General features: G+C 43.7%; 1 protein-coding gene and 1 pseudogene across 7 annotated transcripts in view; one reads left to right on the top strand and one right to left on the bottom strand.

Annotated features, from left to right (window-relative positions):
• Positions 1-1,593: 1,593 nt before the first annotated feature.
• Positions 1,594-24,840, top strand: part of Abl2 (ABL proto-oncogene 2, non-receptor tyrosine kinase) — a 98,744-nt gene continuing 75,497 nt past the window's right edge. For all 7 annotated transcript variants that reach the window (XM_036202217.1, XM_036202214.1, XM_036202212.1 and 4 more), the window contains exon 1: positions 1,594-1,996. In XM_036202217.1, the coding sequence (XP_036058110.1) occupies positions 1,840-1,996 (157 nt within the window). In that variant the 5' untranslated portion in view covers positions 1,594-1,839. The remainder of the gene's footprint in view (positions 1,997-24,840) is intronic.
• LOC118593032 lies at positions 7,482-7,856 on the bottom strand (annotated as a pseudogene).

The following is a 24,840-nucleotide window of genomic DNA, read 5'->3' as shown; positions in this document are numbered from 1 at the left end:
CAGAAAAAAAAAGAGTATCTGGCCACACCTCGGATGGCAATGGAATAATTTTATAGTGTTCTTAGCTTGTGTGTGTGTGTGTGTGTGTGTGTGTGTGTGTGTGTGTGTGCGCGCGCGTGCACATGTAAGCCTGGCTAGCTGGCCTGTGGGCTTCTGGCACCCTCCCTTCTCTGCCTCCTCCCTTCTTGTAGACAAACTGGGATCACAGAGCTTGGGCGAGTGCATCTGGCTTTTCACTACGACTAGTAGCTTTTTGTGTGAGTTCTGGGGCTCCAAGTCCAGGTGGGCAGGCTTGCAGGGCAAGTACTTTTTTTGACACTAACCCACCTTTCCCCAGCCCCTAAGGCTCTTATAATAGTGAATATCTATACTGAAATCAGCTGGAGGTTGGTAGCTCAGTGGTAGAGCACTTCCCTGGAACTCCCTGAGTTTGAGTCGCACCAACACACACTTTTGATCCTGCGTGGTTCTACAAAAGAAATGAAACCTATTTTGCTAACTCTTCTCTTCCTGTGGTATTTCCTCCACTCTACCCATTGGCTCCAGTCCTTATTCAAAAGCAAAATTTCAAGTGGTTATGTCTAGTAACTGAGCCTTTTGAAAACACAGCTAACAAGGAAGTCAAAGGAATAGCAGGAAATAAGCATCATGGAGTCTTCGAGGATTAAAAAAACAACTGTCCCAACCTTCAGATGAACGAACACAGTGGGGGTGGGATGGCGAGACAATTGCACACCGGGTTTATGTCAATAAAAATCACTTCTCTTCCGCTCGGGTCACTATTTAGACAACAAGCTAAAGATGAGTAAGTTCTGACTCAGAAATGAGGTCAAAGAGATATTTTTTTCCTTGTCAACAAAGGAGGGCCCGACCTCGTGCACAGTGAGGAAACATGTCTGTGGGGAGATTAGCTTTACTGTCAAGGGTTTAATAGCCAATAGAAACACATGCGGTTAGATAGATGGCAGAAGATTTCAAGAGCAATCCATGGTAGTATGAGGAAGTGGGCTACAACTGCTTTGCCAATAACACCGCAAAGGGCACGCAATCTAGGCGAAGGCAATTTAACTTCAAGAAATAATCCCCCCAATTCAAATTAAGTTAAGCCTGCACTTTACCATCGCCCCATGAATTTTGTGCCATTTCAAACTTCCCTCTAGGCCAGCTGCTAAGTGTAAGTGAAGGACTCCTCAGTGGAATGGCAGCGAAGCGCAGGGATTCAGAGCCTCAGCTGTTTGCAGCTGAGCTGCGCACGCACGTGGTGGGTTCTGAGCCTCCCCTGACTTGACAGGTGGAGGTGGGACAGGAAAGACTGGGGGCCCACACTCCCCCAAGGCTGGGTGGTGTGTGGAGCCGAACGTGGGTTGAACGTCCGCACCCGCAGGTTCGGACCCGGAGGCCGGGCGCAGTGAAGCCCCCGAGGGCCCCCGAAAGCTTCGGTGGCTCGGTGGGCCCCGGCCTCCACCCAGCGGGGCGCGGCGCGGGGCGGGGCCACCTGGAGCTCCGCCCTCCGAGTAGCGGAGGTGCTTGGGCGAGAGAGAGGGGGGCGGGAGACGCTCTGTCCCACGCTCGCCCTGTGCTCGGTGGTTTAAAGATGGCGGCGGCGGCTGGGGCGCGGAGCCGCCGGAGGGGGAGGGAGAAGGAGAGTCTGTGAGACGCTGGGAGGCAGCGCGGCGGCGGCTGTAAGGAGTCCGCGTGCGGAGCCGCCGGCGACTCGGGCCTGGGGGCGGCCTGGCCTTGGACTGGAGAGGCCGGAGCGGTGCCAGGAGCTCCGAGGCCGGAGCGGAGGAGGAATGTGAGCAGGGGTCGGCGGGGGCGCGGGAGTACGCGAGCGGCGGGATGGGGCAGCAGGTGGGCCGCGTCGGGGAGGCTCCCGGGCTCCAGCAGCCGCAGCCGCGCGGGATCCGGGGCAGCAGCGCAGCCAGGCCCTCGGGCCGCAGGCGGGACCCGGCGGGGCGTACCGCAGACACCGGCTTCAACGTCTTCACCCAGCACGGTGAGTGTGTCCGGAGCCGGCGGAGGACGTGACGGGGAGGCCAGGGGTGGGGTGGGGTCGGGGCGAGGGGCGAGGCGGCGGGCGGGCAGCCCTCGGGGGGCGAGGGCTGGAGGGGTGCCCGCGAGTGGGGGCGGAATCGGCTGCCATCTGGGCCAGTCACGGGAGGCGAGGCACACCCCTCCCCCCGCCCGGCTCGGCTCTCCAGCCCGGCTGGCAGCGGCTGGGGGCGGCGGCAGAGAGCAAGAGCAGGCAGGGGTCTTCGGGACCCGAGCGAGACTGTCTGCTGTCCTGGGACAGGACGGTGCGGGGGGACTGTGGGACAAGGGATAGTATGTATCCCTAGGGAGGGAAGGATGAAGGCAGGTATGAGCTTCAGGTTCAGGAGGTGGGAGGATAAACCGGTTGTTAACGACGGGAACGAGTCGTGCCCTGAGGAGTTGGGAAATAGGTACTGCATCTTAAGCGATCGTGGCATATTCCGTATGTGTTTCATGAAATCAGGCAGGGAGCAGTGTTAGAATGGGCAACTGTGAACCCTTTTTAGCATCTCTTTACTTTCACCAGAGTATTTCCCCTAAACTAAAAAGGAAGGGCTCTGCCAGACCACCCTATTCTGTGTATCTGAGTAGGACACAGGATTCTGAGATGGCTGGCGGGGCTGTAGATGGGTGGGTATGTCTAGGGCTTCCATGTGGATATGTGAATGTGAGTTTTTCTTTGAGCCGCAGTTGTGTGTGCGTGTATGCATCGGTGCTCCAGGTAGCCTGGAACTTACACAGTTTTCAGAAGAGCTGACCCTAAACTATTTAAAATTAGATTTATTTTGTGTGTGAGTGTATGTGTGCGGGCGCATGTATGCAGAGCTCAGAAGACAGGTCGGGGAATCATTTCTCTACTTCCACCATGTGGGTTCCAGGTATTGGATTCATCATCAGGCTTGCAGGCAAGTGCCTTTACTTACTGAGCCATTTTGTCGGTCCAGTGTCTCTGAACTCTTAACAAATACAGATTTTGAGCACACACACTTTAAATCGTGTGTCTTTATTATATACACGAGCTACTGTTCTACTAATGTAATTAACAAACAGAAATAGAGTATAAGAAAGGGTGTTCTGTAAATCAGTGGCAGTGCACACAGCATGACTGAGGCCCCGGGTTCAAGCCCCAGCAGCAAAAGCAAAAAAAAAAAAAAGTATTAATCCCCCCCCCCCCCCCCCAGCCAAGTGGATTCTTTTGTTCCTCTATAGTGTTGTTGACCATTTTTTTAGAGCACTTTTCTAGAGGAGGGCAGAATAGAGAAGGGGGGGGGGGAAGCAGGAGATATCCTAATACCCTCAAGAGGCTGGTGATATAGCTGTCAGTTCTATAGAAAAGCCTGGCTCGTATAAACTAGACGAGAAGTAGCAAACTACGGTTTCACTGACAATACATGTAAAAGCAAAATAAAGAATATACAGTGTCCCACACCACATAGTTTGAGGAAGGGAAGGATAAGAAGTGTAAACTAGGCATAAGAAAGGACCTTTCAAAGGAAGTGATGATAGATGGTAGTATGCAAAAAGATGATCCCAGGGTTTTATAGCTATCGATCGAGTTGCATCTGAGTTCTTCATTTGGACCTTTGTTTCCTTTTCCTTTTTTAATTTTTAAGAAACAGTTAAAATTTTTATTTGAACAGGTGTTTTGCTGCATGTATGTCTGTGTGCCATATGCATACCTGATGCCCAGAGAGCCCAGAAGGAAGGTATCAGGTCTATTCTTGGAACTAGATGGTGGTGAGCTGCCATGGGGTGCTGGTGATTGAACCCAGGTCCTCTGGGGGAGCAGTGGGTGCTCTTAAGCACTGAGCCATCTCTCCAGCTCCAGAGTTGTTTCTTAATGGAGGAGGTGGGCGGTTTGGGGCATTTTAGTTTTCTATGCTCACTATTAAAGAAGTGCTTGAGCAGTTCTTCAAGGTGTATGGATTTATATGCAGGTACTATTCATGTAGCGTTTATTAAAATACTAAAAAATAGGGAAAAGAGTTAACAGTTTTCAGGAAGAAATCCACATAGCTTTGCTTTATGGAATTACCTAAGTGTGGCCCAGGAGCAGCAGTGACCCCTTCCTCCTCCTTTAGTCTGTAAGAAAGAAGAAGTCATGAAGGGTGGACAGGATTTGAGCCTGTGGAGTTGGAAAAGAACAGGCTAGGCAGAAGACAACTGGAAAATGGGAAGTTGTGGATGGATAGTCAGGAGACAGGAGAGCAAAACTGCAAGAGTAGTTAGTTGCATTTTCCTCTTCCTTTTTTTTTTTTTTCTTTTGTGATACAGAGTCCAACTGCACAACCCTAGCTGGCTTGGAACTCGCTGTGTAGACCAGGTGCCCCTCAGACTGACAGAGATTGACCTGCTTCTGCCTCCTGAGTGCTAGGGTTAAAGAGGTGTGCCAGCATGCACACGTGTCCTCTGTTTAGTTCAGGCCACCCTCAGACTTGCAGTCATCCTCCTCCCTTGGACTCAGATGCTGGGATTATGGAAGTGAGAATCCAGCTGCCATCTTTATTTGTCTGTGAAAGAGATGCCCTTTAAGTTTGTAATTTTATGACTCTAAGTGAGAAGTGATAGGAAGAAAACCTTTAATTGATTGAGAGAGACTGGGTTATAGGAAATCTGGCAGAAAGCTTCATCATTTTAGTTGATTGGCTCTAGTTTATAGGTTCTGTCAATATACTCAAGTGTGAAAGGTGGTGGCTGGGCAGTTGGCTTTGAAGTCAGAGCATTAGAAGCAGTGGAAATAGGAGAGGTTAGTTCAAGGGTATTTCTGTTCATTCAGGGAATAAGTGTTTTTGAGTACCTATTGGGCTCTGAGGGCCTTGTGAACGTGAATCCTAACTTCAGGAACTTAAAGGACTTGGTGCCCCCCCCCCCAACCCCCAACAGTTCAGGCTGCTCTGGAACTTGATTTTTGGACCAGGCTGGCCCAAACTCACAGAGATCCACCTGCCTCTGGCTCCTAAGTGCTGTTGGGATTAAAATCATGGACCACCATGGCCTGGCTAAGGACTTGATTCTAATAGTTCTCATTGGGATTGTTGAAGGTGGGAACCCTGGGACCATTGTGTCAGTATTTGAAATCTGACTGTTATTTCCTGTGTGACCCTAGGCAAGTTATATATTAGGCTCAGTAAAATAGGAGTCATAAGAGTACCTAGTATTTTATGGGTTAATGTATGCAAAGCATTTAGAATAATGCCTTGCACATATTATGAGTTCATTGTGGGCCAAGTGTGATGGTGCACAACTTTAATCTCAGCACCCAGGAGGCAGAGACAGATGGATCTCTTTGAGTTCAAGGCCAGCTTAGTCTACAGTGAGACCCTGCCTTAATAAATAAATAAATAATTTATGAAAAGAATTCAGTGCGTCTTACCTGTTTCTCATTCTTCTTCATTATTATTTTTATTTTATGTTCATTGGTGTTTTGCCTGCATGTAGGTCTGTGTGATATACAGAACGTCAGAAGTCTTGGTAGTGGAGTTACAGATAGGTGTAAGCTGCCATGTGGGTCCTGGGAATTGAACCCAGATCCTCTGGAAGAGCAGCCAGTGCTCTTAACTACTGAACCATCTCTCCAGCTCCTATTCTTATTAAAAATGAGGATGTGTCAAAGTTAACATCAAGGTTTTGTACCTGGGTAACTGGGAATATGATTTTATTGGCAAGGTTGGAAGTTAGCAGATGGATGGGATCTTAATATAATAGCCAAAGGCTAGTGTGAGCAGAGAAGAAATAAATACTGGAAGAATAAAAGTAAAGTAAGTACTTTTTTTAATTTTGGGAAGGGGGTAGTCTAGGGATTGAACTGAGGGCCTCATACAAGCCAGACTATCCTACCACTGAGCCAGTATGTATCCATTCATTTCATAATCTGCCACGTTTCTAACAGTAGTCCCCCTGTTTCACTGGGGGAGGCTGAGGTTAGTAATGTGAAGACATTTTTTGCTTGTACGTAAGGAGACAAAAGTGGGTGCTCTAGAGGGCTAGGGAGATGGCTTAGTGGTCAGGCACTTACCCAGCATGCCAGAAGTCAGACAGACAGACAGACACCTCAGGCTGAGACAGTTGAGTTTGAGGCCAGCTTGGTCTGCATATCAAGTACACATTTGCCATTATTGTGAAAAAATAATCTAGGTCATAGAACTAGTATGTAAATCACTATCCTTTTGTCGGCATATGTCTATAATCCCAGCCCTAGGAAGCTGAGGCAGATGGATTGCTGTGTATTTGAGATTAGCCTAGGGGTATGGAGTGAGTATCAGACCAGCAAGGTTTGTGTAGTAAGGCCTTGTCTCAAAAAAAACTGGGGAAAAGTTTCCCATTTTGAGTGTACTGAATTCCTAGCATGTAAATCCATAACTAGAAGGTCTGGTGTAGAGTGGGAGAGAGCTGAGGAGCTAAGTGCTTACTGCTCGCTCTTGCAGAGGACCCAAGATTGCTTGTTAGATCCCATTCTGGGGGGCTTATGACTGCGTGTAAGTCCAGCTGCAGATGATTTGATGCCTTCTTCTGGCCGCCTCCAGCACCTTCAAACACACACACACACACACACACACACACACACACACACACACAGAGCAAAAATCTCAAAAGTATGGTAGGCTCTTGAGTTTATGTGTAGATTTAGATTTTTTAAATTCTTACTATTGTTATTGTGTGTGAATGTCTGTATGGGCAGGGTGTGTGTGCACGTGTGTGTTTGAGTGCAGGTGTGCATGGAAGTCAGAGAACAGTTATTGGCAGTGCTCTGCCTTCTGTCACAGCTCCCTGGCACTGAGCTCATGTCATCAGGCTTTCACAGCGATTGCTTTTGCTTGCTGAAGTGTCTCACTGGCTCTCCATAGAGGTTTTAATGTAAGTTAGATATTATATGTATCTTAGAAAGTTTATTAGAGTCCATGATTTATTTCTTTAGCTAAGAGTGTCAATTTTTTTCATTGTTAATATTATGAGTAAGCTATTAAAAAATTTGCTTTGCCAGAAATGATTTAGAAATGTAATTTAGAAGGAGTGAAATAGTAGGCCGTATTTTGGTATGAAAATATGATGTATTGTATGACTTGTCAGTTTTTTGTTGAAGCTCTATTGGTGAGCTGTTGTTTTGTGCCAGTGATCTCGGGTTGAATGTCTGTCTTTTTTGTTTGTCTTGCTGGGATAGTAGGCTGGCCTTGAACTTCCGGTAGTCTTCCTGTCTCAGCCTGCCCAGTGCAGAGATTATTAGTGTGCATCCCCAGGCCTAGCTGCTTACTCTACCTTTTAGTATCTGGCATATCTTTCAACAGTTAAAAGATTTCAAGTCAGTGTTGCTTCCTTCCTACCTCCTTCCTGAAAATTATATTAACCCCCCCCCAAATTATGAGGTTTTTAATAATATTTTTTTTCTTAAATTCCCCCCCCCCTTTTTTTTCACAGTTCATGGAGGCTTTTTATTAATGTGTTTTATATCTCTAGAAAAAGAATCCCAGGATTTTTCCTCTTGTTTGTTTTCGTCTTGCTTCCTCATGGTCCATGATGCCAGCTGAGGTTGTCAGTACAATGAAGCCAAACTGACGGGATGGAAGCAGTTCTGCCATTTTTTTAGGTCTTAGGGTTGCACATCAAATCTAGGGCTTATCACTCCACACTTGTTCAACCTGCCTGTGAGGTTCATGATGATTTTCCCAGCTCACAATGATTTCAAACTCACCAATGTAACCATGCTTCATTATTATAGATAGGAACCTAACGATGACTTTGGAGCAGGGCCTGATGAGGACCTGGTGTTTGCCTCTCTTCTCAGCATTGTTGATGCTCTTGAGAGCATCAGCCAGGACATTCATGCGTACCAGCCAGTGTGGAAAGATCAGTTGAATTCTTTTTTTTTTTTTTTTAATATTTATTTATTTATTTTGTATACAGCATGTATGACTGCAGGCCAGAAGAGGGCACCAGATCTCGTTATAGATGGTTGTGAGCCACCATGTGGTTGCTGGGAATTGAACTCAGGACCTCTGCAAGAGCAGTCAGTGCTCTTAACCTCTGAGCCATCTCTCTAGCCCTAAATTCACTTTTAAATCATTGGAATTTTCTCTTTTGTACCTAAAGTGTATTTGCCCCTCACCCCAAGACAGAGTTTCTCTGTGTAACACCCCTGGCTGTCCTGGGCTGTTTCTCTGTAGACTAGGCTGGCCTCAAACTCACACCTGCCTCTGCCTCCCGAGTGCTGGGATTAAAGGGGTGCGCCACCACTGCCCACCTCTTGTAGTGCATTTTTAAGTCTTTACAGAGTAAGTTGTGGACACTCTAAAGTGAAATGATATTCTCCAAAGATAGCATGATTTTAACTGTAGTTGTCCATTGAAGCAGTCTCTATGTGTAGCCCAGTCTGGTATTGCCCTAAGACAGTCTCCTGTAGCCTGGGATGGCCTAAAACTTGATTCCTGAGGATGGCCTTGAATTCCCTATGCCCTTGCCTCCACTTCTCGAATATCGAGATTACAGATGTGTGCCATCACATGGGACTTGTAGGCTGATCTTGAACTCTTTAGTCTACCTACACCTCTTAAGTGCCACAATTGTAGGTATTATCATGCCTGGCAGTGATCACTAATTGTTAGGAGAATTAAATTTTTGTAGTTGTTCTTTTTAGATAGGGTCTCACTCTATATCAATCACAAGCTGGCAGGCAACTCACTGTGTAGGCCAGAAAAACCTAAGAAAAAATTATTTGACTGGGCATAGTAGTACATACCTGTAATCCCAGCACTCAGGTGGTTGAGGTAGGAGGGTTGAAAATTATGAACGTAGAAAGTAGTACAGGGGCTGGAGAGATGGCTCAGGGTTAAGAGCGCTGACTGCTTTTCCAGAGTTCCCAAATTCAACTCCCAGCAACCACATGGTGGCTCACAACCATCTATAATGAGATCTGGTGCCCTCTTCTGGTGTGCAGACATACATACGAACAGAACACTGTATACATAATAAATAAATCAGTCTTTTTAAAGAAGTTAGAAAAAAAAGAAAAGAGTGTAAAATACTCACCACTCAGGCCTCAGTAGTGGACCATGCTGGGTAGATGGCTGAGAACAGGAGGGACAGCTGATAGCTCACATCCCCAGCCATCAGGCAGAGAGGGCACACTGGGAATGGTGCTAGTCCTTTGAATTTGAGTCCTCAAAGCCTGCCTCCAGTGACATACCTCCTCTGATAAGACCACACCTTCTCTGATCCTTTCTAAACAGTTCCACCAACTGGGGCCCAAAGATTCAAACATATGAGCTGATAGGGACCACTCTGATTCAGCCCACCACACTTTGTATCCTCTGCTAGAGCCTGAACTGGGTAGGCGTTCTGGAGTGGTTATGGTGTTCTTATTTTAATCATTTACATCTACTTACTTACTTTTATATATTTCTGTAATAGTGTTAGTTTAAAACATTTCAAACTGACAACATATCTGATAAGTAACAATTTTACTTGATATAACTTTGTAGGTGAGGGCTGGGGAGATGACTCAGATAGATGGATCCTAGGAGCTCACTGACTGACTGTTCTAGCTGGAACTGTGAGCTTCCAGTTCACTGAAAGACCCTGCCTCAGGAAGTAAGGTGGGAAAAGATTGAGAAAGACGTCCTCAGGTCAGTCTCTGGCCTCCGCTTGGGCCCGTGTGGGTGAGCTCACCCTCATACTCATTCATGCAAGACACACACACAGACACGTTGAAGGAGACAAGAGCAAAAAGAAAAGTGTAGGTAGCTGTTTTACCATGACATCAGAACACCCAGGTATGGAAGGTCATCTGATAGCATACATGTAACTGTGTGGAGCAGGGGCATCATTTTATAACATTAGAATATATCATTGAAGTGCTCCAATGATCTTGTATTAGAATTTATATTAGCTGCCTCAAGTGTTCTCTAGTTTATTATAGCACTATGCAATTTATAAGAACTTTTATTTCCAGATAGTATGTCAGACCTGTGCTACAAGAGCTTTTAGCTGCAGAGGCATCTTGCAGCCCAGAGAGTTTTCTCTTCCTTTATTAGTCTAGACTAATTGCACATGTTAATTGACTAAGAAAATTTTTAGATACAGCTTAGACAGAACTGCTTTCCAAAAACTATGGATACTCAGATAGCTTTATGAACATCCTCATTTAAGTTAGAGGATCCAGATGGTGGTGGCGAATTCCTTTAATCCCAGCACTTGGGAGGCAGAGGCAGGCGGATCTCTGAGTTCAAGGCCAGCCTGGTCTACAAAGTGAGTTTCAGGACAACAAGGACTAAATAGAGAAACCTTGTCTTGAAAAACCATTAAAAAAAAAAAAAAAAAAAAAAAAAGTTAGAGGGTCCTGCCCTGGCCCTGCCTCCAACTGAGAGATCTTTCTTTTTCTGAGTGCTGGAATTAAAGGAATGCACTACCATGCCCAGTGAAAATACTTATTTTTGGGGGCTGGAGAGATGGCTCAGTGGTTAAGAGCACCGACTGTTCTTCCAGAGGTCCTGAGTTCAATTCCCAACAACTACATGGTGGCTCAAAAGCCACCTGTAACAAGATCTGGTGCCCTCTTCTGGCCTGCAGGGACACATGCAGACAGAATACTGTATACATAATAAACAAACAAACAAACAAACAAACAAATAAATCTTTAAAAATACTTATTTTTATGATTTTAATTATGTGTATGTTTGTGGGTATGTGTACATTAGTGCAGTTGTCTATAGAGACAGAGGCTTCGGGTCCTCTGGAGCCAGAGTTGCAGGTACTTACGGGCCCGTCTGCTGGAAGCCAGACTCAGGCATTCTCTGAGAGTGTCTGATCCTGATCCTGATCCTCAGTGATCTCTAGCCACCACTGTCAATCTTTAAAAAGAAAAATGTGGGGGTGGGGACTTAGCTCAGTGGTAGAGCGCTAGCCTAGCAAGTGCAAGGCCCTGGGTTCGATCCTCAGTCCAAAGAGGGGGGTGGGGAGAGAAAAAAGTTAAAAACTTTTGAGTGTGAAAGTGAGATTTTTTTTATGTGTGTGTGCAATAATTGTTAGTAACCACTGCTGCTGTTTTGGATTGCATGTATATTCTGAGAATATCATACTAATTAGAACATTGTTTTCAGTCAGACTTCCAATCGAATAAAAGCATAGATGAATACACATTTAATATAATAGTATTCCTGAGAGAGGGGTCTGTGGTTGGTATGTTAAATGAATAAAAAAATATTAGCATCCCAAATTTAGTCTGGATTCCTTAAAGAAACAATAACTACATTGAGCTCTTGCTTCATTTTGCTTCTGGTAAATGTGCTGAGTGTTTGGTCATTCACTGGCTTCTCCACAGTGAGCTCTGCCAGTGTTGGGTTTTGACCAGCATAACACAGCTCAGCAGCTCAGGCCATCTGTATTCCCTGGTTTGCTGTCCTAGGAGAGGACTGGCCCAGAAATCTTTCAGTTGATGTGGCCAAGGTCAAAGGTAGCTTAATAGACAGTGTGTACGTATATTTTCATAATCTGCCCTTCCCTCTATGCTAATTATAACAAACTGAAAAAACACTACTGAGTTAAAACCCAAGCTTGCCACTTAGTATTTTGTGGTTTCAGGTAATTACTAAGAAAATAGTCTGTAAAAACTAACAATATATTGTTTGTATCACCCATTTGTTCTTTATTTTTAAAAAGGCTGATGCCGGAAGCTTTTTGCATAGTAACCCTTTGATTGATTTAAAGACTTCATTTAATGTACAAAGATACCTAAATGCAGAAAACAAATGTACCATAGAGGAGCTTATATAGTAGTCAGTAAATAGCTGGGCATGGTGACACACACCTCTAATCCCAGCACCAGGGAGGCCAGCCTGTTCTACAAAGTGAGTTCCAGGACAGTCAAGGCTATGTAGGAGAGACTGTCTTTAAAAGAAAAGTTTAAGGTTTATTTAGGACTTTAAAAAAAGATTTAATAGTTTTATGTTTCTAGGAATTTTGCGTGCATGTGTGTCTGTGCACCACACGTGTGAAGTACACACAATGGCCAAAAGAGGCTCTGGAGTGGCAGGCAGGTGTAAAACACCATGTGGGTGCTGGGAATTGAACTGTGTTCTCCATAAGAGCAACTGGTGGTCTTAACCACCTCTCCAGCCCAGATCTATGGATACACAGCAGACAGCCATTTATTTATTCATTTATTTATTATGATCACTATTATTATTACTTTTTGTTTTGTTTTTTGAAACAGGGTTTCCTTGTGTAATAGTTCTGGCTGGCCTGAAACTCAGGCTGGCCTTGAACTTTAAAGGCGCCCACCACCACCACCCGGCTATAATTAATTAATTAATTAATTAACTAATCAACAAATTAATCAATTAATTAATTAATGTTTTGGTTAACATACAAATAAATGGATTTTACCCTGCCATTTTCATGCATATATCTCTTCACTGTTCAGATAGTAATATATGATATTTATCATATTATAATACATAATTTATAGTCAGTGAAATGGTTTGAACAAACTTTAGCATTCTTTGAAGTTGGTGGTTTTAAAAAGTGTTTCAGATCTGCTTTTATTTTTTTAATATTCTTTCCCCCACTTAATTGCCCTATTTTTAGCCTAACTGTATTTTACCATATTTGTTTGTTTATTTATTTGAGACAGTGTCACGTTGTGGCCCTAGCTGACCTGGAACTCACTATGTAGTCCAGGGCGGCCTTGAACTCTAGCCAGTCCTCCGACAAGCTAAAGCTTATAGAGTGACATGCTTGTCTTTTTAAATCTTCAAGTAAAAGCTTATGAAATTCCATCTTATCATCGTTTCACTAAAATTTTTTATTATGTTCTATAATTAACCCTGTTTAGAAAAATGCTAATGCTTTTATAAGTTCTTTGACCTAATTATTTCAAGACCTTTTCTTGAAATTATTAACTGTTCAAAAAGAAGAGTCGTCTTGGTGATGGGCTGTGGTTGTCAAGGTGTTCTCAGCCCTGAGCAGGTGGGTTGTTTCCTTCTCAAGTCTAAAGTCACCCACTTAGGTTGAGCACTTACTTAACTTAGAGTCGGCCTATCTATCTATCTATCTATCTATCTCATAATTAATTAATTAGTTTATTTATTTCCTGGGACAGGGTTTCTCTGTGTAGCTTTGGTGCCTGTCCTTGATCTCGCTCTGTAGACCAGGCTGGCCTTGAACTCACAGAGATCCTCCTGGCTCTGCCTCCCAGTGCTGGGATTAAAGGCATGCGCCACCACTCTCCAGCTGTGTTGCTTGTTTTCTTTTTTTTTTTGTTTCTTTGGTGTTTTTGTTTGTTTGTTTGTGAGACAAGGTCTCACAGTATAGCCCAGGCTGGTGGTAAACTTTCAGCGATCCTGCCTCTGTCCTGGGACTATAGGCATGAGCCAACACACCCTGCTCATTTCTTGTTCTTTCTTGGCAGCATATGGAATTTTTTGGTTCTGGAAATGAAGCCCATGCCTCATTCCTGTTAGACAAGTGTTCTACCACGGAGTTTTAGTTCTGCCCCATCTTTGCATTCTTATCCTCTAAAATTCTTTGTCTTAAAGCACAGGGGTTGATGGGTAGATGTGGGAAAAGTTTGTCTTAGAGGAGGACTCTCTACATGTACTGTTTTTGGAGTTTGTTGTTTTCAAGTTTAGGACGTTTTGCTTATTTCTCTGCTTTCCATAGTATTTGCCTTTTCTTATGTCTAGATTATAGATTAAATCACATTGTTGTCTTCACAATTGGTTTTTCAATTAGCATAGTTCATCAAATCCTTTGCTGATTTGCTTGAGCTCAGCTATCCCGTACAGGCAGAAGTGCTGCTTTGATCAACTTCAGCAGTTTCTGTGGGTGGTGTGTCTTGGCAGGACTCTTGAGTTACAAGAAATAGAGGTCAGCTTATGCAGTCCATAGAAAACTCCCCTGGCTGTGTAGAGAATTCAGGGACAGGAATGCAGCAAGGCCTGTCCAGAAACAGGAAGTAGAAGGTTGCTAAAAACTCAGCCAGTGTTTATTTTCTGTTTCTTGTGGTTTCTGTTTGCTCATTTTATTCTCCTCTGCTCTGATGAATAGGATGGTCCATATGATGTTCACTTCTTGCTCTTGGCTCTAAGTTTCCACGACTGTCACCATGTGTTAAGAGTTTTTCAGTTTCTGTAATTTTGAGCTAAATGATAGATTGTAATGGGGGCTGAACTGTGTATAGAGGATGTAGCCTCCTTTTCTCTGCCAAATAATTGTTAGCACTCTGCTTCGAGATGTGACATCTGAAATGTGTCCAGGTATTGATGGAAGTCCCTGTGGATATACAATCATCCATTGCTGAGAACCAGTAACCAAAAATGTGTTTGGCTGCTGTCAGCCTACCACTGTGAGGGTCTCAGGAGGCTCTGGGAGTTGGGGAGGTCTTTGCTGTTTTTTTTTTTTTTTTTTTTTTTTTTGTTGTTCTTTTGTTTTTGTTTTTGTAGTAGCCCTTAACAGTTTTTCAAATTGTTCCTTTTAAACTTATTTTTTCTCATATAAGTTATCTGTATTTAATGTGCTTTTTATTTTTTTAAGTGGTTTGGGAGACTAGTAGGCAGCCTACATTTATTATTATTCCATTGATTTATTTATTTTTGGGGTGGCATATGTACTAGGATGCATGTATGGAAGTCAAGGAGGACAACTGTTCTTCATTCCAGCTGTGAGGGTTCCAGGTATTGAACTTAGGTTGTGAGACTTGGCAGCAAGCACTTTTACTACCTGCTAAACCATCTCAGCAGCCCTGATGTGCTTTCTTATTACTTAAAGTCTTTGACTAGATTTTATTTTAGAGTTTGTCATTTTTGAATCATTTCTCTGAATCTCGATTTCTCCAGATTTCCTTCTGGTTTGTTTTTCTTTTCCCTGAGAGCAAGTAGTATATATGTCAAGGCATTAGTTGTTTTTTAAGAAGAAATTTGTGAGTTTGGTACTTCGACAGAGGCATAGAAATTTAGAACTGGAAGAACCCCTAAATACAGTGATGTCAGTAAAGTTGATTTACAGACAGGCAGACTGGTGTATGGGGAGTTGAAAACAGTTGATGATGCCCCATAGCCTGCTGCTAGATGCAGAGGAAGAAATACATTCTTTTCTCACTCTTACTCTGTTCTTGGCTGAAGTCATTGTAACAAAAGGCAGACCAGTAAGAGAGACTCGGGAGTTGCCCATCCTGTGCTCTTACACACAAGGATGTTTCACTTAGATTGTTTGCTGCCATTGCCTTGACCTGTCCACAGCCCAGCCCCATCCCCCAAAAAGGCTACCCCCCAAAAAGACAGATTCTTCTGTAGCCCATGCTAACCTAGAACTCGGTATATGGCCAAGAATGACCTTGAACTTCTGGTCCTCCTCCCTAGTTTGTGCAAGTAGCTGGCTGTGTGTGATCTGGGTACAGAAGTGGAGCTCTGTGCATCTGCAGGAACTACATCCGAGCTAGGTTCCCAGCCCTTAGCAGCCTGACTTTCACCTTCTGTGTTCTCCAGTTCTCTGCTGTTCTGGAGGTGGTGTACAGACCCGTTTTCCTCTGTGTTCTAAAAGCCTTTATGATACTATAGAGGGGGAAATGTAGCATCCTGTTTATTAAGGTTAATAAACATAACGGATTAGTTCATTTGACACTAGTTTGCAGAAATTGTGTTCTATTTTTCTCAAGTTTTTAGACTTAGGTTTACAAGTGTAGCTATTACTCTCAGGAAATATGTTGCTTTTGAACAGTTTGAGATAAAGATAGGTGGTACAGACCTGTAATCCCCTCTGTTCTGGAGGCTTAGGCAGGAGAAGCCAGAGTTTAAGGCCTGTCTGGGCTGCACAGTGAGTTTCCAAGCAGCGTGGGCACTGAGACCTTGTCTGGGCTGAAGGTAGAGCTCTTGCTTAGTATGTGTGAGGCCTCACATTGAGTCCCCAGTGAAGGAAAGGATGATGTTGACACATTTAACAAAATGACATTTCTAACTTTAAACAGATTTTTTAATCTTAAAATTCTTTTCATTGTTGTTTGCTTTTTGTATGCATTTGTCTTTTTTTTTTTTTTTTTTTTTGTATGTGTATGTCTGTGTGCATATGTGTGCTTGCTAGGCAAGTGTTCCACCACTGGGCTAAGCCCCCAACTCCTCCACCTTATATTTTGAGACAAGGTATCTCCCTGAAGCTGGAGTTCGCAGATTGGCTAGACTTGCTGTTCAGCAAACCCCAGAGATATTTCTGTCTCTGGCTCCGCAGTGCTGGTGTGTGCTGCTTGGTAGACCTTCTCCATGGATGCTGGGTCAGAACATGGGTGTTCATACTTGCTTGGCAAGCACTTCATTGAGTGCTTTCCCTAGCCCTTGGTTTCTGTGAAAAACAGTGTCTGTCATATGGCTGGCCTTGAAATTCTAATCTCCTACCTCTGCTTCCTAAGTGTTTGAATTACAGGCCTGCACCTCTATGTCCAGTTTGTACTTGCATTTATCTATCTATCTATCTATCTATCTTTTGTTTTTTTCCGAGACAGGATTTCTCTGTGTGGTTTTGGTGCCTGTGCCTTGAACTTTTAATCTCCTACCTCTGCTTCTTAAGTGTTTGGATTAGAGGCCTGCACCTCTATGTCCAGTTTATACTTGCATTTATTTATTTGTTTGTTTGTTTGTTTTCGAGGCAGGATTTCTCTGTGCAGTTTTGGTGCCTGTCCTGGATCTTGCTCTATAGACCAGGCTGGCCTTGAACTTACAGAGATCCGCCTGCCTCTGCCTCCCAAGTGCTGTAATTAAAGGCATGCGTTGCTGCTGCTGCTGCCACCACCTGGCTTTATACTTGCATTCTTAAGGCTTTTGGATTTTCTTGGTGGATCCTTATCATTATAGCATAGATTTGTAGTGTGTGTGTGTGTGTGTGTGTGTGTGTGTGTGTGTGTGTATTTTTTATAAGACAGGGTCCTTCTGAGTGCCCTGGCTGGCCTGAAGCTTGCAATATAGATCAACTTGGTCTGGAACTCACAGAGATCTGCCTGTTTCTGCCTCTCAAGTGCTAGTATTAACAGCATGTACCACCACACCTGGCTGTAAAGCATACTGTTAATAGCACATACTTTTGTGTTAGACTGTGTGAGTTTAAGATTCTTAATTAAATTAATGATTTTGGTAGTTTGACTTAGATATCAACAAATTTAGAACCATAAGAGACCTTAGAAGTCATGTGTTTTTAGGAAAGTTATTTTTCTCTATTTTTCCTCATCTATATAATGGTGTTGGGAGTACTTACCTGACAGTGTTGTTGTAAGGATTAAATTACTGTTATGTGTAAAATTCCTGGAGTGTGGTACATGGTAAGTGCTCAGAAGGATGATAGTTGTTAGGACTTACAAGTGTTGAGAAATTACATTTATTGTGTGTGTGTGTGTGTGTGTGTGTGTGTGTGTGTGTGTGTGTTTCTGGGGATTGATGTAGGACTCACATACGCTAAGGCACATGCCGTACTGTTGAGTTACGTTCTGTCCAGTTTCCCTTCTATTGGTTTGTTGTTGTTGTTGAAACACTTTCAGATAGCTCCAAATGCCCAAATGCATTTTTAAAACCAGTCTGAAAAATACTACCGCTAAGATGATTTTGAGATATTAACATACGGTATCATATTTAGGTATATGCTGTGCCTTGTCTTAATTTCCATGTTTCTGGATGTATACCTAAGCATAATATTTAGCTTTGTTTTGTTTTATTACAAACCACCTTCCTGATTGGATGTGGTTGCTCAGCATTTCACTTAGGGAAATCACTTGTTCCTTTCACAAAGAAACTAGGTACCAGCACTTGGGAGATAGAGGCGAGATGATCAGGAATTCAAGTTTATCCTTTGTCATGCAGTGATTTCGAGGCCAGCTTTGACTACAGGAGACCCTGCCTCATCCTCACTAACTCCCCAAAGGGACAAAGTGTATTTTAAAATGGTCCTAAAAATACTTCTCTCGTGTAGCTAAGCTAGAACAGAAATGGAGAGCTAGTGAGGCTAAGCACAGAGGTGTTGGAGGAAGTGTTCGAAGAGGTGTGTTGGGATCGTAGTATGTGATGGGCAGGAATCCCTGCAGTGGAGCCTGGTGGATGCTGTGGCCCTGACAATGCTGTGAGAAATCAAAGGCTGCATGCTTGCCTTACCCATCGTGGGCTTTGGGGATTTTGGCATCTTCTTTGCTTGGTGTGTCTCTGGTGTACTTTGCTCCAGCTGGCTTTCATGGTTTTGGCTTGTCTGTAGTGTGTGATGGCTGCTCAGGTTTTCCTTATCATAACTTTTAAAATATTCTTTTGGCTTATCTCTGCTGCTGAACGACTGGTCTTTCTTTCAAACTGTACATGATTTCTTCTTTTTCTTTTTTTTTGGAGCTGAGGCTCGAACCTAGGGCTTTGTGCTTGCTAGGCAAGTGCTCTACCACTGAGCTAAATCCCCAACTCCTGTAAATGATTTCTTGAAGGGTCAATGATTTCAGCCATCTGAATTGAGAAGGTGTGGCAGATCTTCCTGCACTCTTCTGCCAGCTGGGTTAATGTGGCAGTCCTCAGCATCCGTCCCTGTGTGTCCAGAGGTAGATTAAGTTTCCATCCACACATGCATAGCCATGTGTGCATGTATAGTCACTAGCACCCCTCTGTTTGTTATTTATTTGTAAAAATTTTATATTTATTTACTTGTAGTATAAGTGAATGTGTGTAAATGTGTGGGCATGTGTGTGCCATGGTGTATGTGTGGAGGTCAGAGTTGCTTGAGGGAGTGGGCTCTCTCCTACTAAGTGGATTCTGGAGATCAAACACAGGTCATCGGGCTTGGTGGCAGGTGCCCTTCTCCTGAGTCATCTCAATTGTGTGGTGCCTTCTCTCCCCACATTAGACCAGTGTTTGGCAGCTGTCCCTACCCCTGCCCTTGATTTGTGTTGGCTGAGAACTTACCGATTTATTGTTAGTGTGTCCTTGATGTGGGGGCCTGTGCATCCAGCGCACGTGTGGAGCTGGTTGTCTTCTGCTGTGATGTTTTAGTTTTCTTCCTGTTTTGATGAGACACTAACCAAACACAACTTTGGGAGGGAAAGGATGTTTGGCTTACAAGTTACTGTCTGTCATCAGGAGAAGCCAGGACAAGAACTCAAGGCAGGAACTGGGAAAGAGACTATGGAGGAGTGCTGATCACTGGCTTGCTTTCAGTTTCATATTCAGCTACCCTCCTTATACAGCACAGTTGCACCTGCTGTGTAAGATGTGGGTGGGTGGTACCACTCGGGCCAGAGCCTCTGTCATCATTTAGTAGTCAAGAACATGGTGGTCAGGATCTAGAAGAGCCAAATTGCCTGTCCTTGACTCTCGTTTCTAGCTTTTTCCAACTCCTCCTCCTTGTTAAGTCAGTGTCCCTGATGTGCTGCTAGGCACTTAGAAGTCCTTGCCCTGCCGTTTAAATGAGTTACTAGAGAATGCTTAGCTAGTACTGCAGCCTGTGCTCGGTAAGCTAACACCATCACTGCTGCTCAGCAGGGCTGGCAATTCTTCCTTGCTCTTGGTTTTGAGAGTATTGCTGTCTGTTCTTGTTTACTCACTTCTTATTTTAACATTATAAGCAAATGGCCCAATAAGAATAGAGTGGGTTATGAGTTAATAATCACAGTCTCCCTCTCCTGTCTCCTACCAAAAGCTGTCACTCATAAAACTTGTCCATTGTGGACCAGTGAGAAGGCACTGGATTGGAGGTGAGTTATGCCCATTTTTTTCCTCTGCCATGTAGAGATCCAAGCTAATAGTCTTTAATGGCTATTCCAGAAAGCTGAGTGTTACCATTGTAGGGGCAGAGTGAGAAATTAGTAGAGACTCTGAAACCATAAAGGACCATACATCACTTCCTCTTTGATTTCATTGGCAAAAAATAGTCATCTTTGCTCACATGTGTTTGTGTTTACTCGTGTGTGTGTGTGTGTGTGTGTGTGTGTGTGTGTGTGAGAGAGAGAGAGAGAGGGAGAGAGGGAGAGAGGGAGAGAGGGAGAGGGAAATATGTTGTATATACATGTGGAAGTATCATAATGAAAAATTCTTTTATTAGTGGACACTAAAATCATAATAATAATTTCAAGGAGATAGAGAAGCAGTTTTGTTCTGTTCCTGGGAAGGCAGCTGGAAATACTTAGTGCAAAGCTAAAAGGCTTGCTGTTGATTGGTCTGTTGGCTGTAAAATACTTGGGTTACCCTTTACTTGTATGTAACACAATAACCCCCTGCCTTGGGGGAGAAAACACATGCTTGTGTCTAGTAACTCCTGATCTGAAACTCTGGAAGCTGAATAGTGTTTAGTTGCTAATCGGGTTCAGAGTTTATTGGACTTATTAAAAACAAAACAAATTGTTGGGGATTTAGCTCAGTGTTAGAGTGCTTGCCTAGCAAGCGCAAGGCCCTGGGTTTGATCCTCAGCTTGAGAGAGAGAGAGAGAGAGAGAGAGAGAGAGAGAGAGAGAGAGAGAGAGAGAGAGAAACAAAACAAAAAGGAGGTTGGGGTGGGGTGGGCTTCTGAGATGGCTCAGCAGGCAGGGGGATCTTGAACCAAGCCTGAAGACCTGTATTCTGGAAGGAAAGAACCAGCTCTCCCAGTTGTCCTTGGACCTCCACAGGTGTGTCATGACATGCATTTGTTGTATGCAGGCATGCAGAGTTGTGTGGGCACATATGGTAAGTAAATGTAGTACAAAGTTGTAAAAATTGATAGTATTGGAATCAAACATGGGGCTCTTGTTTTCCACTGAGCTACAGCCCCAGTCCTGTTGCTTTTCTTCTTTCTTTCTCTGTCTCTCTGTCTCTCTGTCTCTCTCTTTCTTTTTTTTTTTTTTTTTTTTTTTGGTTTTTTGAGACCAAAAGTTTCTGTGTAGCTTTGCACCTTTCCTGGAACTCACTTTGTAGCCCAGGCTGGCCTTGAACTCAGGAGATCTGCCTGACTCTGCTTCCCAAGTGCTGGGATTAAAGGCATGTGCTACCACTGCCCGGCTGAAACAGGGTATTTTGTAACACAGACTGGACTTAAAGTTATGTGTAGCCATTTGGTAGACTTTGAATTCCTCATCCTCCTGCTTCCTTTTTCTAAGTGCTGAGATTATAGGCATGACCACTACACTTTATATTAATGCGTTAATTTATTGTGTGGATGTGGATGGGTGTATGCACATGTAAGCAGATCCAGAGATAGAGACAACTTGAGAGAGTCAGTTCTTACCTTCCACCATGTGGGTCTTGGGAATCTAATTCATTAGACTTCATAGCAGGCACTGAGCCATTTCACTGGCCTTTGCATGCATGCATTCATTCATTCTTTCATGAGTTAGGGTTTCTCTTTGTAGCCCTGGCTAACCTGAAACTCACTCTGTAGACCAGGCTGGCCTCAAACTCAGAGATCTGCTTGCTTCTGCCTTCTGAGTGCTGGGATTAAAGGCATATGCCACAGCTTTGATCTTGAACTTGCTAAATAGCCAAAGATGACCTTGAACTCCTAATGGTCCTGCCTCCACCTCCCAAGGGTTAGCATTATAGGTAGGTGCCACCAAGTCTGGCCTGACTTCTTGCCTTTGTCTCTACCTCTCTCATCTCACTCTGTATTTTAGGCTGTCCTGGAGCTAACTAACTCAGATTGGCCTGGAACTTGCAGAGATCCTCCTGCCTTATCCAAGTGCTAGGATTGTGGACTTCTTACTCAGATCTGACAGCTTAGCTCTGCCTCTCTTTTCAGATTTATTTTGATTTATGTTTATTTGTGTGTGTGTGTGTGTGTGTGTGTATACTACATATGTGAGTGACCCTTACAGGCCCAGAGAGTGTGTCAGATTCCCCTGGAGCTAGACTTACAAGCAATTGTAAGCCAGCCAGCCTAAGTGCTGGAAACTGAACTCGGGGCCCTCATGAGTTCTTAACTGCTAAGTCATCTTTCCCATTCCCCTTGGATCTTTTTATTTAAGTGAAGTATCCTTGTGATGTTAGTTTTTCTTATGTGACCCTTTGAACAGAACATACTTAGTCTAAAGAAGGCATTTTTAAGTATTGAAAACAATGTGGAAGAAGAATTCAAGGTAATAGTGTATTCCTTACAAATGTCATGAAGTTCATTTCTTTCCAGAAGGAAGCACGGGCTTCCTGTCTAGTTCTTCAGTGGTGATTTATAGAGGATGAGCACTCTCAGTGTTCATTGGTAATCTGTAAACATCCACGTCAACTGGCAAGAAGCAGAAATCTGGAAATAAGGCACACCTTTTTCCTTTAAAAAATATGACTGTTACCTTTGCTTTTATGATGTAGATAATATTTACTAAATTGTATCAAATGTCTCCCTTAATAAGTGAAGATTAAAATTTTACCCTCTTAAGTTACTAAAGATTTCCCACTTCACTATAGATAGGGGATATTATAATTTCATATTGTATCTAGTACATTTGTGTTTTGTAAGTTTTAAAAGTTTAACTTAAATAGATAAATTATGAAAATCTCAGTAAAGGAAATTGTAACTAAAAATGGTGATAGTGGTAAGTTTTGCTTTGGGCTTTTGTTTTAGTACTGAGGATTGAACCACTTGCACGCTAAGCAAGCATTTTACCATTATGCTTGCTATCTGTAGGGATACATTTTGGACAGAAAACAAGGATCACAAAAACCATAACAAAATCTCCATGTTACTTCCAAAATGAACACCTCAGTTGGACCAAAAGAAAAAAAAGTCACACAGTAGACTTGAGACTCAGCCTTAGAAACCTGCTTGCAGTGTTGACATTTGGCTGTCTAGGAGCTTGGGTCTTGGGGTTTGAAAAGAGTGACTCAGTCTGCTAAACTGTACGAAGTGGTTGGTACTGGCCATCTGCATTCTTTCTGGGAGTTTGAAGTTTTGATAGAGAGTAGGTGAAGGGAGGTGACCACCTCTGATAGAAACAGAGCTTGCCTTGGAGACAACATTTGATCAAGTGTTCTGCCACTGTGTTACATCCTTAGCGGGCAAGCACAACTTTGCAAGAGTGCCTGCTTTCTTCTAAACTGTCAGTGTGCCCATGGCCTCTGCTGATGAGGCTTTGTGGTCTTTTGCTCTAACAAGTCATGGCTCTCCATCTGGTTGGTTAGCTCATTTGGTTAGATCTTGATGCTAGTAAGTCATAGTGTGGCCACAGGTATGTGCTGGTTTACAGGTTCTGAGTCTCTTGATGTCTTGCTAAGGTTCTGTAATTCATAGAAATACAAAGCTGTAGAAGCAGACCTAGAAGGCACTAAGTGGCTCAGAGCACTGAAATGTAGAAGGCACTGAGTTGTATGAATGGTACGTGGCATGTTTCAGTGACTAAAGAGTATAGGAAGGCTGTAAGAGCAGCTCAGATTCCCAGTGATTGGTTATTTTGTTTTATATTCACTCTCTACCTTGTCTTTCTTCCCATAATTAGAATGTATCAAAATCACCTAGGAAACACCAAGAAAAAAATGTATTGAACCAAGCAGGTGTACTCTAGATGAAAAACATTTTTCCTTGATGATTTAAATGTAACATAACCAGTTAAGACTTCACTATAGGAAGTTGGGCATAGTGGTAGACACCTTTAATTCTAGCACTTGGGAGCAGAGGCAGGCGAATCTTTATGATTTCGAGTTCAGCCTGGTCTAACTTAAAGAGTTCCATGCCAACCTGGGCTACAAAGCGAGACCCTGTGTCAAAACCAAAAGCAAACTAAAAGAGTTCACTAGCTCCTTGAGTCCAAGTGCTGAGACCGAAGTCTATGGGTCCTGAAGAATTGAATACACGGCAGTGTCTAAATATCTTTAGTTCCTTGCTAGAACTGTGGTGGTTCAGGAGGGGAACATGGAAGGCCATACAGGACCTGGACAGAATTCTCACCACCAATAGAAGTCATAAAGTCTCAAAGTAGCAGTGACCGTGCTATGAGAAGTCTTGGCACTACGGCCAGTGGGAGAGCCAGGAAACACCAGAGGGTCTACACCATTGAAATGGCTGCAAAGATGAACTTTGGATGCGCAAGAACCAGGCAGATCCATGGCAGGGCTGGTAAGGCCTGTGGATAGAAGGCCCACATTAATTCTGTGTCCAACTCTTTTCTTTATCCAACCCCAGGCTCTGTTACTTTCTCTGCAATAAACTCAATCACACATGGGAAGAAAAAAAAAAGACTACTATAGGGTCGGGAGGCCTAGCATAAATCCTGAGTTTACTGCTGTGTGGTGAGGGGCGTGTGGTGTGTATGTGTGTGTGTGTGTGCATACACACATATATATGTACATGTGTGTACGGGAGCCTAAAGAAACCAGAAGAGGGCATTGGGTCCCTTGTGCTGGAGTTACAGGCAGTTGTGGATTGCCTGACCCAGGTGCTGGGAACGGAAGTCAGATCTGCTGCAAGAACAGCAGGTGGTCTCAACTGATGAGTCTATCCAGCGCTGTGTGAGTGCCATGTTGCCCAACTGCTCTTGAATTCCTGAGCTCAAGTGATTCTCTCTCTTTGGTCTCAGAGTGCTGGGATTCCAGGCATGCACCGCCATACCCAACAAGTATGGGGACAGAGAGACCCTCAAAATTGTTATGGGCTACGTTGACTGGCTTTGAAGTATATTTGATTTTGCCTTTAGCTGTGTGTTTTGCTATCTTCTGGGTTCTATTGTTGCTGTTAAGAAAGTAACTGTCAGAGTAATTGACTTCCTGGAGACACCCTGTCATTGCCATCTGGTGGCTGTTATAAGTCTCTTTGTCTTTGGTGTCTCGAATTTTCCCTGGGCTGTAACTAGGTTTCTACTGTTTGTCCTGCTTCCATGATCCTTTGTGCTCTCTGAAACTACGGTAGTCTTGAAAAAGTC

This window comes from Onychomys torridus, chromosome 11 (genome assembly GCF_903995425.1).
Source record: "Onychomys torridus chromosome 11, mOncTor1.1, whole genome shotgun sequence".
NCBI lineage: Eukaryota > Metazoa > Chordata > Mammalia > Rodentia > Cricetidae > Onychomys > Onychomys torridus.
This window is presented reverse-complemented; position numbering and strand designations above follow the sequence as displayed.